At 39.1% G+C, this 15171-nt stretch overlaps 2 protein-coding genes across 4 annotated transcripts; both read right to left on the reverse strand.

Annotated features, from left to right (window-relative positions):
• Nucleotides 1–293: 293 nt before the first annotated feature.
• LOC103473555 (sorting nexin-18-like) lies at nt 294–11534 on the reverse strand. 2 transcript variants are annotated; one of them, XM_008423873.3, is made up of 5 exons: nt 11210–11534; nt 10224–11070; nt 9855–10148; nt 7892–8274; nt 294–4294 (listed from the first exon to the last, which is right to left on the reverse strand). In XM_008423873.3, exons 1-5 carry the CDS (start codon nt 11247–11249, stop codon nt 4068–4070), a joined length of 1791 nt encoding a protein of 596 aa, XP_008422095.1. In that variant the 5' UTR covers nt 11250–11534; the 3' UTR covers nt 294–4067. The 2 variants fall into 2 exon arrangements, with proteins under 2 accessions (XP_008422095.1, XP_008422096.1); XM_008423874.3 differs by having other exon boundaries at nt 10224–11534.
• A 1234-nt stretch (nt 11535–12768) lies between these two features.
• On the reverse strand, nt 12769–14795 carry LOC103473554 (SOSS complex subunit C). Of its 2 annotated transcripts, none has more exons than XM_008423872.3 (4): nt 14420–14795; nt 13603–13699; nt 13286–13358; nt 12769–13185 (listed from the first exon to the last, which is right to left on the reverse strand). In XM_008423872.3, the coding sequence occupies exons 1-4, from the start codon at nt 14442–14444 to the stop codon at nt 13087–13089; spliced, it is 294 nt and encodes a 97-aa protein (XP_008422094.1). In that variant the 5' UTR covers nt 14445–14795; the 3' UTR covers nt 12769–13086. The 2 variants fall into 2 exon arrangements, with proteins under 2 accessions (XP_008422094.1, XP_008422093.1); XM_008423871.3 differs by having other exon boundaries at nt 13286–13373; nt 14420–14788.
• Between the last annotated feature and the right edge of the window lie 376 nt (nt 14796–15171).

Consider the following 15171-nt stretch of genomic DNA (forward strand, 5'->3'; position numbering starts at 1 on the left):
AATTCCAATATATGCAATTTATTATTTACCCCATAATCTAGATGGATGCAGTGGCCTCTGACATCTTTAAAGTGAATTGAATGCATACTATCGTGTATTTAGAGTTGTGTTATTTTTTAAAGGATTTCTAAGAAAAAAAAAAGAGGTGGACTAAATATAACTCGCGATACCGAGGAAAAAGAGCAGTGTGCTTTAAGGCATACATGTAAATCAGCTGCTAAAATGTGACATTGATGACAGGATGCAGGTCCAGAGTTATACTCTGAAAAACATTGAAAATCTGAACACTGAAATATTATCAAAGTCATGTTTCAGTTTTATTCAAATATTTGAAGGACACAGTTTAATAGAAAAGTGAGGATTGTGCTGCTGTGAAGTCCCAGGAAAACTAATGTGAAGCCTCACCTGCAAGAACCATGTTTATCAAAACTGCAGTGTTTAATTGTAAAACTGACGACAGTAGCTATTAAAAACCGTAGCAGTGATTGGAAATTCGTCTGATCAAACCAAATCTGGACCCGTATGAGATTCTAGTACAACCTTCAGCAGAAATACCACACTTTGTGTTATAATGATATATATAAAAAGATGTAAGACAAATATATTTTAAAAAAAACCTTTACAATCATATGCATGTTGTTTTTTATTCTGCAGATACAATATCAGATAATAATAATTTTTAAATCTATATTAATATTTGTGTGTTTTTCTGAGAAAACTGGAAGTAGGCGTCAGCTAAAACACCCAAAGAGCAGTAGGTTGATTTTTTTTTTATTAACAGATGTGAAAAGCGGTAAAGAAAACCTCAAGAAAATACAATGTAAAAGATAGCGGTATAGTTCTCAGGTAACCATGCCTATTGAACAGACTCATTATTTTTGCAATTTATAAGGAAAATAGTGGCTTGTTAGTTGAGTCAAAGGCTGTATATTACAGATTACTTATTACTAATGTTTATTAAAGGAAAAATCAACTTAAAAATCTCAGATTGTGTCTCTCCTCTGGTAGCTAATATTTTTGCAACTGTTAGAAAAGCCACACAACTTATGTATTTTCAGATCAGACCTTTTGACATCCTCAGTGAAGTAACCTGTGGTGCCTCAAGGCTCCTTCCTTGGACCTCTCCTGTTTTCTTTGTAAATGTCACTCCTTTTACAAGCCCATTGTACATTTCCTTTAACCCAAATGGAAAATTTTAAACTTGAACACACATCATTACTGCATGCCAGATATCAAATGCAAATTGATAGTACATAACTCCCTGCAGCTAAACATGTACAAAACTTGGGTCATCTTTTTTGACTCAGATGTATCTGACTCATTAGTACATGCCTAAACTCCACGCCTGTAAAAACCTTGTATTTTCTGCTGTTACTTTACCTTCCAGGCACGTCAGTTATGCTGCTCAAACATTTTTCATGTAGCTTCAGAGACTCAGCAAGGTCACTTTGAAAGAGTTTCAGATATAATCTTTCATGCTGCGTCTGTAGTACATTTTTATTTTGCAATACAAAACTTGTCTGATCCTGCAAAAGTTATGCAAATTACACATCACACAAAGTGTAGCAGTGAGATTAATTACTTAAGGTGAAAATGAAGAATATATCACTTCACAGTGTGTCTTTCTGATCTGCCAATAAGTAAAGTTCTGTTGGTCGTACCAGAACCTGGACTTAAAACTAAGTGTGAAGGAGCTTTTTGGGTGTTTTCTGTGAAACACTCTGCCTATGGGGATCAGACTAATATTCTCATTTTTTACATTGCTTTATGCAAATATATATTTATAGGCTGGTTGTGTCTTGTGTTACTAATTTTAGTTTTATTTGTGTTTGTCTGATATAATTTTTTTATTACAGTTTAAATTTGTTATATTATCTTGTATTTAATTGCTTACTTTATTCTCTGGTATTTATTTTTTAATTGCAATATTTTTGCCTTTTTCTTAAATGTGAAGTTCTTTCATCTCATGTGCAGTCCTACTTGTGTTTTATTCATCAAATGTACTGCGTTTAAGCTCATCATTATTATTACATCTTACTCTATATCTTCTGGAATCACAATGAGATCAGACCTGGTCCTTGCTGCTGTGAAATTAATTTATATAGACTATTGGTTCCGCAAAAGAGAACTGACCCATATGCAGTTTTGTGAAAGAGTTTTTGCCCATTAACAGATTTCTTCTGTTTTGGGGTTTTTTGTTACATTTAAATGTCTCAGTTTGTAACTAATGCTAATGTATGTATGTAAAAGACAACCACAGTGAATACAAAGTACAATAATACAAACATTCTTTTAAAATGGTGATTTACTTTATTAGAGTAAAAAAAATACCCAAACCAACCTGGTCTTAGGTCTATTGCAGCCTGGTGAAGGAAGACATTTAGCCTTTAATTAAGTTCAATATTTTTTAGCTACAGGGAGGTGAACATTTGTGCCTCAGTTTATCACAATATCTGACCCAAGTGAACTTAATCTTCAGGTCACAAACTGAACATTCTTCTTTCTGCCAGAAAGCAGAATTTATGAATTACAGCAAGTAGTCAAGATCCAGAAGAGGTAAAACAGCCCCAGATCATCACGCTATCACCATGTTCCAAGGTTGGTGTGATTTTTTTCTTTTTGAAATGCTGTTGGTTTTATGTTAGCTGCAAAAAGACACAACTTCCAAAATGTACCATTTTTACACAGGCTATTCACAGAACACTCTCCAAAAGGTCTTGAGAATAACAATTTGCTTTTTTTTGCAAATGTGTTATGAGCCTTTGTGTTCTTTTCGGCCAGCAGCGGTTTTTACTTGTGGGGCTCCGACGCCATTTTGCAAACTCTTTGTAATTGTCAAATCCTTAAACATGTTGGGCCTGCAGAGTTTTAGATGTTGTTCTTGGTTTTTCGCAACTTACTGAATGAGTCGCAAAAAACACTCCAGCTAAGGCTAGCCTATCCAAAGCTAACAGCAGCCTATCCATGCTAATAGACAGCAAAAAGAAACAGGCGATTCAGCGGGTGACCAGCCTCATCATGCTAATCACCAGCGCAAGTGACTAGTCGCTTTCTCTCTTACCAGTATTGGCTCATTATTAATCAGATCAGAACCTGGTTTCGGATAGATAACCTCCTGCGGCAAGGAAGTAAGCACCACTGGCTGCACAACAATCCTAATTTTGACTCCAGTACATCAAAGGTATGATCTAAACCCGTTTTTGGGTGTGAAAGGGGATAACTTTCAAACTCCAGGCAGAAACTGGAGTTTGAACTTTCAAATGCAGACAGACGCAGATTGGAACAAAGGACCTACTTGCTGCAAGGCAACAATGATATCAACTACACCAGCCTTTAGTCTGATTTCAGAGTTAGTTCAACGATTTGACACTTTTAAATGTAACAAAGGCAGAAAAAAAAAGAACAGAACTCTGTAAGGGGGCAAATACTTTTTCGCAGCACAGTAAATAAGATGGGAATGCAGAATATTTTGTAAAACTTTGAAACTGTTGCAATATCTGAATTGTCTAAGAGATAATATTTTTTTATTTTATTTTTACAAAATGGCTTGAATTTCTCCAAACTGCACAGGCCAACAATGCTGAGCGGGTTATTCAAGTAAAACCTACACATGGGATAATGATTACAAACGTTAACTTAGATTTCCATATTGGCTGTTTGGGAAGTCTTTTGTCCGTGTTTCATGTCGGTTTAGACCCACATCCCATCAGGAAGAAACAGGAGACAGTGAGATGACCCAGAAAGCATGATTCAAACAGCAGGCTCCGGCACACCGAGAGCCGCTTTAAATGTTGCATGGAGTGTTCACAAAATCCCTGGAACTGGTACACTCATCAGAGCTCTCCAGATAATCCCACAAGCTGTCCTGTGGCTATTTCTGCAGATGCACACCCTCCAGAATGCCAGATGGAAGATCCATCACATCTTCAAGGTTTTTTGTTTTTTTTCCCCTCCTTTTTCTTTTAAATGCTAAGATGTCGCTCATCAATCCTTTGATTTTGTACTAAAGTTTCCTTTGATCTCCGACAGGCTAGCGCTCTCAACCCCTTTCCTTGCTTGGTCCTGTCCTATTGGTCGTCGTCGTATTTGTGCAAGGCATCCTCTAGCTTGGCGGTGATCTTCTGGAAGAAGCTGATCTGCTGGCGCAGGTGATGCTGCATCTGCATCCGGAAGTCCCGCACACGCGTGCGGTGGAAGTGCTGGATTTCTGCTAGTGTGGCACAGGAAATGATGTTGCAGCGATCGTGGAGCTCGCCTTCCTTCTTTGGACAATCTTTCACCTTGGTCAGCGCACCTGGCAAACAGCAGAAAAGATTCAATGAAAGTTAAAGTTAACTTGTTTCCTCCTTGATATATAAACTTGGCAACGTACCAGGAGATTGACGAGATTGGAGTTATGTCATTTTTGTTTTGATTGGTTCTAATTGGTGTTCAAGCGTAGAAAACTGAAAGGCATTTTTCCTATTTATTAAGTGCAAAACAGAGTTTTATTAATTTACTCATTAAAGCAAATGAGAGAGTTATGGAGTTAACATTTCAAACAAGCTCAGCATCTTATATTAGCAATTAGCACAATTAGATTTGTTAATCTCTTAGATTTACAAATAGATGCAAACATTTCTGAACCTAGCTGGTACAATGACATGAACCAGGACTTAACCCCCTGGTTCCTGGGGTTAAGTCCTGGGGAACTTAACCCCAGGAAGTAGGGTCAAGTTCCTGGTTCCAGAAACCAGGAACTTGACTCTTCCTGCTTTCTGATCAAGAACAATTTCCTATTAAATAGCTTCTTACTCCTTTGTGCTTTCTCTGACTTCACTGATCTAATTTTATTTCTTCCACCACTGGAAACAAATCTCACGCCTAAGAATGTCTTAGTTAATGATGTGAATTTGTGCGTAGGTATATTACAGCCAGAGTTTCCTCAGTCAGACACAATCTTGGTTTAAGTTCAAAGTCAGATGATTCTGGTCACCAGCTGATGTTACTAAATTTAGAAGATGATTTAGTCTCGTAGGCAGCACTCTACATTCTACCAGTTTCCAACAGAGATCTACTCATTATCTTCACAGCTGCTGGACCTGCAAACCCTTTCAGACACATTCGGAAGAAGCTGACAAAGATCACAGCTTCCATGAAAAGCAGAAATGAGATTCCGAGTTTCCCAATCCAGCCAACCTCTTGATCTCAAGCTAAGCATTACAATTCTCAGAAACAACTTTTTTGTGTGCATGCTGCTTCTACAGTCAGTCTTTTAAAAAGCTTTTTAGTTTTGTGCATAACATTCCTATTTGCAGCCATGTTTCATCACAATCCCACATTTTAGACCTCAGGAACTTGAAACTTTAACAGAGATGTAGATCATTTTGAGTGTCATATTTATATTTATTTTTGCGCAGATTTGTGAGCTGGTTTTGTCCATTGTTGTTTTTGTTACTGTATGTACAGAACCTTTGGAAGACAAGGCAAGTTTGTAAATGTTCTCCATAAATACTTTTGGCATTACTGCTTGAAAAAGGTGCTAACCTCATGTCTGTTAGACACATTTCCTGCTCTATATTTATACCGTCTCCACTGAAATAGCTTTTTATGATTCACCCAAGCTCTCTTTTGGCACAAAATGTGAACTCTAGTAGTCTATTTAGTCAGAGCATCTAGGAAGAGACAACATTAATCCGACTTTAGTTTGACTTTTTGGGTTTGAGTTTTCCTTATTTATTTATTTTTTAAATGCACTAAAAATGAGCCGCCTGTTTTTTTTCCGTGCTTCTTTGGCATTACCCAACACCCGAGACACGTCTCAGTGTTTAATATGACTCAACTTTTAGTGCGGAAGCGGTCTCAGCAGACCTGACTAATAAAAACGGGGATGGAGAGGAACTAGGAGTGCAGCCCTGACATGGCAGCAGGAAAAAAAATTCTTTCCTCTTGTTTCTCAGAAACAAACAAACAAAAAGGAAAACAATCTGCCCTCGCACAATCATAAAAGCGAGAAGGACTTTGCTCTCCCCCACAACCGAGGCGATTACAGCGCTGTAATTTGAACTTGTGTACCGCGGGTCTGGTGGGAAACATCTACCAGAAAGGAGGGGAAAAAGAAAAGTGGGGACAGAAAAAAGAGGAGGAGGGGAAGCTAATCTAATCCTAAAGCTGCTCTGTTGCTGCATTCCTGCAGTCTGGGGGCAACATGGCACAAGAAGCCCTGGAATCTCCTCCGTTCATTTGAATCAGATGTAAACCTTTTGCTCTTTCCTCGCAGAACTATGATTGACAAAACTGGAAAGAAGAAAGCTTGCCCTTCTGTTGGATTGTTATTTTGCACCTCAGTGCCACAAGTTTCAAAGCACAAATAAATGGTTTGACCAACTAGAATGCTGTCATATTAAACTTGTATATACAACTGTACAATAACTCTCTTTCAGTCTATATGAATCTGTAGGTGAGTTTTGCCTGTACAATGTATAGAAAGTGGGACTAAGCCTTCAATTTTTGGCTAAAAGTACTAATTCCACCATCCTGACAGCAGACTAAGCTATGCATTAGGGCAATGAGGTCACGGCAGTTCTTCTGCTGACACATGCAGAAAGCATGGCAACAGCAGTCTGCACTAACTCAACACTCAATTGTTATCTTGGGGGAATTCCTGCTCTCCCCATTCATTAGGTGAATCAACGCTGTACATTTTTTTGTGGCATGTAAACAAGCTAAAGTGTAGATCATTCACCTCAAACAAGGAATCCGAAGCAATTCTTTTTTTTTTATATGGACATTTGGCTTCATTTCTTTGTTAAATTTAGTAAAGTTTGAATGCATGAATGCTTTTATAGAAACACAATCAAAATGGGCAGGACAGACCGAAAAGAATATTGACCAGAAAAAGCCCGAGCGGTACATTTTTTCTTGCAACATCTTCTTTTTTTTTTTTCTACTCAGTTTCTTCTCAGTGATGCTGAAACATCATTAAAAAGTCAGGACATTTCCCCGTCAGGCAACCATGACAGCAATGTTGACCTTAACGTCTCATATTACATCATTAACAACTTTAAATCTGCTTTAATCTTTCCGGTGAGTATAAAAATTTAAAAAAAGTGTTTTTCCAAGTCAAAAAGAAGGTGATGTCATGTCAGTCACAGGGACATTTTCAATTGGGGCTGCTTCAATAGCTCAGGGCTGACATTGTATCAGGAGAACGGAGCTCAGTGGACTAAAAGAATCGGTGCCTCCAAGTTTGGCAAATGTCTGGCGTTTGCATGCCAGCAGCAACTCCCTCCTCCCAACCTGCAAGGAACTAACAAGCTAACTCCTCTGGAAATGCTTTGTGAAGGTCTATGTGTGTGTGTGTGTGTGTGTGTGTTCTTACATTGAGGCTCTGTACTTGTGTTACAATGACCCACTGGTTTCAGTTTTCAACCCAGATTTACTCAGCAGTCGGGTAAATGAAAACAGATGTCCTCCTTGGTATGGAAACACGCTGAATCTCTGCATATTTTCTTCCGTCATATTTGACGTTATTAATGGAGAAATTAAAGCCCGTACGAACTTTAAACACCGTTATTTTTTTTCCTTTCGATGGGAAAATACAGTCCTGTTTAAAACTGCAGTTTTGTAGTGTGCAAAGGGCGAGCCAGTGGCCTCCGGTTATTTAACACGGACACAACCGTGTCTTTTTCCACCCCATTCTCACATCTGCATGTAACTTCTGATGCATACTTCTGTCATTACTCACCACATTATTCTGAAAGCAGTGTGAAGTTACAATGTTAAAGACAATAAATCTGAAGAAACACAAAAAAAGTTGCAGAAACAAACATATGAAAAGGTTTTGTTGTTTTTTTCACTCTTGCTGATGAAAATGATTTCACACACACAGAGTGCAAACACGGTTCCCCACCTTTCTGCACGTGGATGATGTCAGGGAAATTGGACAGATGTCCTCTGTAGAGGTCCAGCAGATCAGAAATGGGTTCCAGGTCCTGCCGCGGCTGCTCTGCAAAATACTCCCCTATGGCCTCGTAGGCCTCTCCGGTGTAGGAGATGGCTTTGTTCAGGCCTGCCGAGTAGACCTGCTGATCCAGCTCAAACGCCTGCGCCAGGTGCTTGAAGGACTGCCCGACCTTCTGGTACTCCTTTTTGAAGCCCGTTATCTGCTTGCGGGCAAACTCGTTGATGGACGTGTTCACCACAACAATGTTCTCGTCCATCTTCTTGGTGAAGCTCTTAAAGCCCTCGATCTTGCTCTCGACTTCCTGGAGGTCCAGGGGGACGACTGGCGTGCTGAGACCAAAAAACAAGCAGGGCGGACAGCGGTGTTAGCCTGTGCGAGCTGGTTTTGAATCCCCGTCCATTAAAATCCGATCAATCTCGTTGTTTACTTACCGAGTTAGCAAAACACTCGGGTGGTGTTGGTCATCGGCATATGCTTCTTGGTAGCGAGATATTTTTTAAAAACTAAGCTAGAGTATGACAGTTTGATGGATTATGGAGAAGAAAACTATATGTACTAGAGAGGAGTTTGGAAACGATTGTTGTCGTTTTTGTAAAACATTAATTTTATTTATGTGTTGTTAGGCTTGGACAACGAGACTACTCAGTGCACTCTGTGTGCTCTCGGTTTTTCTTGTCCTATTCAGGGTATGATGGGTTTAATTGTGTCTCTTTCCTGGATGAAGCCCTTGTCAGAATTATTTCTATCTATGACTCTGTTCCTTCTCTTTGCTTTTCTTTCCTAAGGAAGTACTCCTGGCTCAGGGATTGTTTGCTTAGCTATGCTTCTATGTTATTTGAGTTACTGTAGGAGCTATTACTATGTTTTCTTTCCCATAGAAAGTATTCCTGTTCTGATACTTTCATATTTAATAGTTTTTTTCTTCCTGAACACAGTCAAACTCTCTTTGATTTTCTTATCAATAGAAAGTCCTCAGCGCTTCCTGTCCTCTCAACCCCCAGTCGATCACGCCGGTCTGCAACAAACCTTTCGTCCATTAACAGGGTTTCTACTGCAATGCATCTAACAATAGCAAATGTTACCAACTTGGAACATCTGGCTGCAGACTCATAGTGTCCTATTTCCCTTTCTGAAATCTATCAGACTACCCTGCACATTAAAAATTAAACCATAGCCACTCGAGATGTGCATTGCTTTCCAAGGATCAGAGGGCATTTAAACATGTAAATTACTCCCACGGTGCTTCTGTGAAGCATTTTTATAGCACCCAGACTAGGTCAGAGCCAGCAACAAAATAAACAAATAACTGTGTGTACAACAGTAGTGGTATCATTAAATATCTGGCCAGTTGTTTTTATGAATTGAGTTTTTTTTTTTTTTTAAGAAACAACACAGCCAGCTTTAGAACGGCTGACTCAATTAGTAATTTCGTGCTGTACTTCAGTTTATAGTCCAAACATTAACTTGAGTTTTAAAGGAAAGGAAAACTGACAACTCTTGAAAGGCAAGTATCCACGCAAAGTCCAATAAAACAATATAAAAGATCAAAAGGGCATTCACTACTTTCATAAAAACTGACTTCCTTAAGATGTTTTAGATTGTCATGAAATCCTTATTAGGGTGTAACCAGTTCTCCTCTTTGTACCACAACTGTGTATGTCTGATGACAATGATAAGGATTAGAAACCATCTTCAGAGAATGACCTAGAATTCCAGACAGTGTGAGCTACAAGGACAATAACAAAACAATGTAAATAAACTAAGAATCGGACATATTTGATTGCTGCAGTCCTTCTATAATTGTATATCCCTTCTAATTAACGAAGGATGTCATTTAGAACCAATACATTTACAAACCTCAGTAATCTCAGACTCCAGATCCCATCTTCTGTAGGGTTGAACTTCTTACCTGATCGTTAGGAAGAAGTTTGCGCCGACCAAGTCGTCCCTCTCTGCCTTTCTCTTGCCCATTTTCCAGGCTTTCTCGTCAGCCCCGCAGGTCAGGAAGTGCTGGAAGACGTCACAGTGGGCCAGGACGGGGTGACTTGTCATGTGGTTCATCCACCAGATGAGACCCTTCCTCCTCTTAGAGATAAAGTCCTCCTCAAAGCGGCCCGTGGCCTGCTTCTCTGGCAGGTGGGGTACCGAGATCACAGGGAAGCGCTCGACGAGCCGAGCGTAGAGCCAGTCGAAATGTTTATACCTGCAGTGAGATAAGTTTGAGAATCAAATGGGAAAGCTTGGATGGATGGTAAAGGAGATTGCACAAACTGAATACCTGCGGTTAACTTGTACATTAGTGTGCGTCGGGGTGAGGCCGTAAGACATGTAGCTCTTCATGCCTTTGAACTTGGTCTGCTTCGTGGGGTCGTCAATGGTGCATGTGAATGGGTAAGGGTCCTCCTGCCACTCTGGTCCATACTTCCCCATCACCACACAGATCCTGTCCCCGTCTTTGACAAAAGCAGACGCCTCCCCGAGCAAGAAGGCCTCTCCGCCAGACTTGACGAAGGTGGAGAACCTGTTGAGGTTCCTCCCAACTGTAGCCGAGCTCTTGGCCTGCTGTTGCTGCTGCTGGCTGGCCCCCCGACCCGGCAGCGAGGTGGTGACCGGGTACAAGGGAGGGGTGGTGCCTAAACCCTGAGGCTCATACTGAGCAGGAGAGCCGTCATCCCAGTCGTCGTCCCAGTCATCGTCGCTGCCCTGGCTGGTGTTGAAGCTGCTCCCTCCACCGCTGCCGACCTTAAACCTCCTCTGGGAGTGGGAATCGGGCGACGCGTACGAGCTGTGGCTGGGGGACTGGGTTATGGTTTTGGGCGAGGAATAGCCGTTGTTGCTTGCACTGGAGGTGATTTGGTCCCTGATGATGTCAACATAAGAGGCAGGAAAGAGGCCAACCTCCCCTTTGCTGTTCTCCCCCTCCAGCCAGCCCTCCAACTCCTCCTCACTGAACAGAGTCACCAACTCTTTCTCTGCTATGGAAATCTCTCCTGGGTTTTCAGCGTGAAAATCATACAATACTTTGGCTTTCAATGCCATTGTTTCACATTGACTAATGCTGTCTTCAGATCTAAGCTCGTGTAAAGTTTCCTTAAGAACTCTCTGGTCAAAGTTAAAAGGTGGTCCTTAAAATGTTCATGAGATTAAAAAAAAAAAATGCTTCAGTTTTTTTTTCAGCGGCTTTATTAACTATAATCCAAACAAAACAACACTACATAAAAACAAGAAGAACGGAAGACAAACAGCCTTGTATCCAACACCCACCTCCTCTCTCTCCGCTGCTTTTGGTGGGTTCAAATATCATCCGTTTCCACGCAGATATCAGACATCATTAAAGATAAAACGTGCATCTTCCGCGAGCGGAAAACAATCGATTGAGGTCGAAAGTTGACAAACCTGCGTCGGCTGAGAAAGCGACTTGTTTCCTTCAGATAAAAAAGCCAGGACAAAGTTCCTCTGGGATGCTGGCTGGTTAAAGGCTCCAAGCTCAACACGTAGTTGACTGAGCAACGGAGGGTGGAGCCAGCTGCAAATTCAGTCAAGCCGCCTTCAGTTCGGTCATGGAAAAAACAGAGACTGTCCATGAGAGAGAAATCCACACATACAAAAAAAAAAGTTTGTGAAATAAGATGTGATGTCATCAGTGCGTCAACGAGTAAAACGCTTCTTGATTAGTCAGAGAAATGTTGGGATTTGGAAACCAGCTTCAGTTTTTATGGTTTGTGAAAGAGTTCAGTTTTGAAGAGCATATAGTTTTATGTAAAACGATAAGTTGGATGTACGTATTAGCTTAATTCAATAACCAAGTTTCTTGGTTAGTTGAAAATTATTTATGTAGGAAAACGTAAGTATTATAATAATTAATTTATATATTTTATTATGGCATATAGTTTGAGTTTCTTTCTTTTTTTTTGCAACTTGAAAATAAGTTTTGCATTTATTTAAGGTCGTAATATATTCAAGTACATTTCATAAGTTTACTTAGAAAAAGTATTCTTTTCTTCAAAAGATATCTTGAAAAATACAATTTAATTTAAGTTGCAAGAATAGCACATCTATATTATTAAGATAGTTAATATTGCACCTCTGACTTCTGCACAATTTTTTATTTTTTATATATTGTGAATAGTATGTTATTTTTATTAGAAAATACCTATGCACATTATGCACTTTTTTAAGTGCTCATCCCTTACCGCAGTCCGCTACTTCTGATAACAGAATAGTATTTCACTCTTGTCCTTAATGTACAAGTATTTTTTTTATCTGACCACTAGAAGGCACTGTTACAGCATGTACTTCAACTTTCCTTTCAGCTGACGTTATAGCTTTAAAAGGATGCTAAGAACTAGGTAATGTAAAATAAACTAAAAAGTGAAATCATTGAATAATAATGCTTTTTATTATTAGATTATTATACTGCATTTTCCTTATTGTCCACTAGAGGGTGGTGTTACTGCAGGCACTTTAACCTTCCATTTAGCTGACTATACAGCTTCAAAAGGATGTTAAGATGAGGTAAAACAGGTATTGCGGACTATAAAGTTAAATAGATAAATCTAATTATATGCTCTTGTTTAAAATTTGCCGTTGTAATGTTGTTGTTAAATACAAATATTTGCAGGTATCATTTTTTTTTCCCCAAGTGGCAGCAATACTAATGTTGCAGATAGTTTAGAGCTTCTTAACTCCAACATGTGTTCCAGTTAGTTTATCCTAGTTGTACTATAAATCGTCCATCACATTATGAGTACGCCACCACACTGTTTTTTATTATTATTATTGTTAAAAAGTTAAAGAAAACAAAATAAAAAAGAACAAAAATGTTTGGTTGAAAGAAGAATTATTTTATTGTCCAGAATTTTTCACACAACACAAATGTAAAAACTCTGCAGAATGTGCCTCGAGTTGTGCCGTGACAGAAAAGCTGAACCATGTCTGGGTTGTGTGTCTGTTTGCCATCTCCGGGAAGCACGACAGGATGTCTGATTGTCATTTCCCAAAGTGAAGAATGTACGACAGACTCCCCAGATAACATAATTGAGTCTAACTTCACCAGACTTAATTAAAAACAAAGGGAACAATAGTGTGTTCATGCTGTTTCAGAGGTGCTGCAGGAGGACGGTGGACCAGGACGTCAAATGTCACGACTGCGGCTCCAGACGGGGAAGGACAGGGAGGATGAGGTTCCCGAATGAGGAGTCCTGAGTGATGAAGAAGCCTGAAGAATGCGTGTGAGCATGCTGCGAAGAAAACAAACAAACAAAAACAAACAAAATAATAAAAAAAAGCTTTAAGACTGAATCCATCAGGTTGCAGTTTTGGTTTGGTTTGGTTCCTCACCTGTAATGCAGCTCTCTGCTGAGTGGCGATGTGCTGCAGCTCTGCGCTGTCTCTGAACTCCTTCATGTTTGGTCTGGACAGTGGGATGCTACGGGATGACAGGATGACCGCAGCAAAAACATTTACAACGTTCACATGCCATGCTCTTCTCTCGTCAATCTTTGCTCCAAAAAGTCTCAAGTTGGAAACATTTAAGAAGTCTCAGTTTTAGATTAGGCTTTAATTTTGTTAGTAACTGTTAGTAATGTGGAAAAGGTGTGAATACTTTGTCACAGTGTTAAAACGTAGACGTTTTTTTCAAAGGATTAGATCTCTACCTGGCTCCTGGAACGTTCATGGACTGATTCTCCCTGAGTCGCCTCTTCTCCTTCTCCAGCTCAGCCAGGATTGCTACCCGTGCTTTACTTGGGATGGCTGAATGACAGAAACCGGACCAGATAGACACAAACACAGAATGAAAACTTATGAAATATCAGGCAAGAATAAGTGAAAAACAGAAGGGATGCATTGCAAAACAAGCTAAGAAAATTCTCATTTTTGGATAACCTGACTTTATAAATATAAAATCTCCTCCATAGAGGGAAAGATTGTGATGTGATTTGTCAAGTCGAGAACTTTACTGTAAGTTCTGTGCTTATATGAAAAGGGAAGTTTCACAGATCATCCAGATAAGGCTTAAAAGAGAAAAAAAAATGCCCACAGTACTTCCTTCAGAGAAATAACCCTTCACATTCACAAAGAGAACAAGGAGGTGATGATTGTATAAAATATTCCTCTTTTTACTACAAAAAAACAACATAGTTTATAATTATTTTGCAATTAATGTTATGGGTCATCAACATTTTATTTTTAAATAGCTTCACCACCAAAATAATGAATAATAATTCAACAACAAATGAATCCTCTTAATAATAACAACTTACACATTTATTTCATTAATTAATTCTAAAAGTTTGTACAATTCAGAATTGAAGTTGTAAACGGAGTTCTTAACATTGGAGACTTTTTAAAAATATCTTAGTTAAAGGGGGCCAGGGAGCAGGAAGATTTCACCACCAGGTCTCTAAAGGTTATAGCTCCGCCCCTGCAGAAAACAGGAACTTTAAATAGCTAAAAGCAGTTTTAAAGCATTACCTTGTCCCGGTGGATTAGCAGCCATGTACTTGAAAGGCAGGAACCAAAAAAGGTTGGAATGAGCAGCGACTAGAAATAATAGAAAGGATTTTAAATTTGTTTGGCGATCGTTTCTTTTGCTCTCCAGCCTGCTAATGTTGCAACACGAAGGAACGTTAAATGTGGCCTGCTTATAACAGCAAAGATACACAAAAGTTGAACAAATGAAAAATTCCGCTATATTTGTTTAGGAACACCTGTAACAGTAAAGCTGGGTGTTTAAAATAACCACAAAGCTGTGGTTGTGAAATGTTTGGAGATCAGTCGAATTTTACTTCTGTGTTTTACCCGGTTTGTAGTTTAGATGGAGGCAAAAAAAGAGGAGGTCTCACTTTGATTATATTTCGGGTACTTAGAAAGTTAGCATAACTGGTGGCGATGATTAGCTGGGAGGAAACATGACTATATGAGATATGTAAATTGAATCCCTTTTTTTCAAAAAAAAGAAAAAGTTAGATAACAATAAATGTTCAAATTGTGATATATTGTTAGGAATTTCTGAACATTACAAATACGTGGATGTAAACCAATCAATATTAAACATCCCAGAATCAAATTATTACCAAGTTTTCCAAAATATGTATCGATAGATTTTTTTGGCAACTCTTTGTGAAACATAACTCTTCAGTTATGTTTAATTAACATTTAATCCTAATCTTTGATCAAGTGGTTCATCATTTCTGCTTCATTTAAAAATTCTGGACTTTTGATTC

The sequence above is a fragment of the Poecilia reticulata genome, chromosome 12, assembly GCF_904066995.2.
Source record: "Poecilia reticulata chromosome 12, P_reticulata-male-v2, whole genome shotgun sequence".
In the NCBI taxonomy this organism is placed as follows: Eukaryota; Metazoa; Chordata; class Actinopteri; order Cyprinodontiformes; family Poeciliidae; genus Poecilia; species Poecilia reticulata.

What these genes read in the sequence shown, in the direction of transcription:
- LOC103473554 (XM_008423871.3), bottom strand. Translation starts at nt 14,444, where the DNA reads ATGGCTGCTAATCCACCGGGACAAG. An exon ending in TGCTAATCCACCGGGACAAG is followed by an intron (nt 13,700 to 14,419) that starts GTAATGCTTTAA and finishes TCTGTCATTCAG; the next exon opens with CCATCCCAAGTAAAGCACGG. An exon ending in AGCAGAGAGCTGCATTACAG is followed by an intron (nt 13,186 to 13,285) that starts GTGAGGAACCAA and finishes TTTTCTTCGCAG; the next exon opens with CATGCTCACACGCATTCTTC.
- LOC103473555 (XM_008423873.3), bottom strand. Translation starts at nt 11,249, where the DNA reads ATGATATTTGAACCCACCAAAAGCAGCGGAGAGAGAGGAG. An exon ending in AAGCAGCGGAGAGAGAGGAG is followed by an intron (nt 11,071 to 11,209) that starts GTGGGTGTTGGA and finishes GAACATTTTAAG; the next exon opens with GACCACCTTTTAACTTTGAC. An exon ending in CATCATCCACGTGCAGAAAG is followed by an intron (nt 4,295 to 7,891) that starts GTGGGGAACCGT and finishes GCTGTTTGCCAG; the next exon opens with GTGCGCTGACCAAGGTGAAA.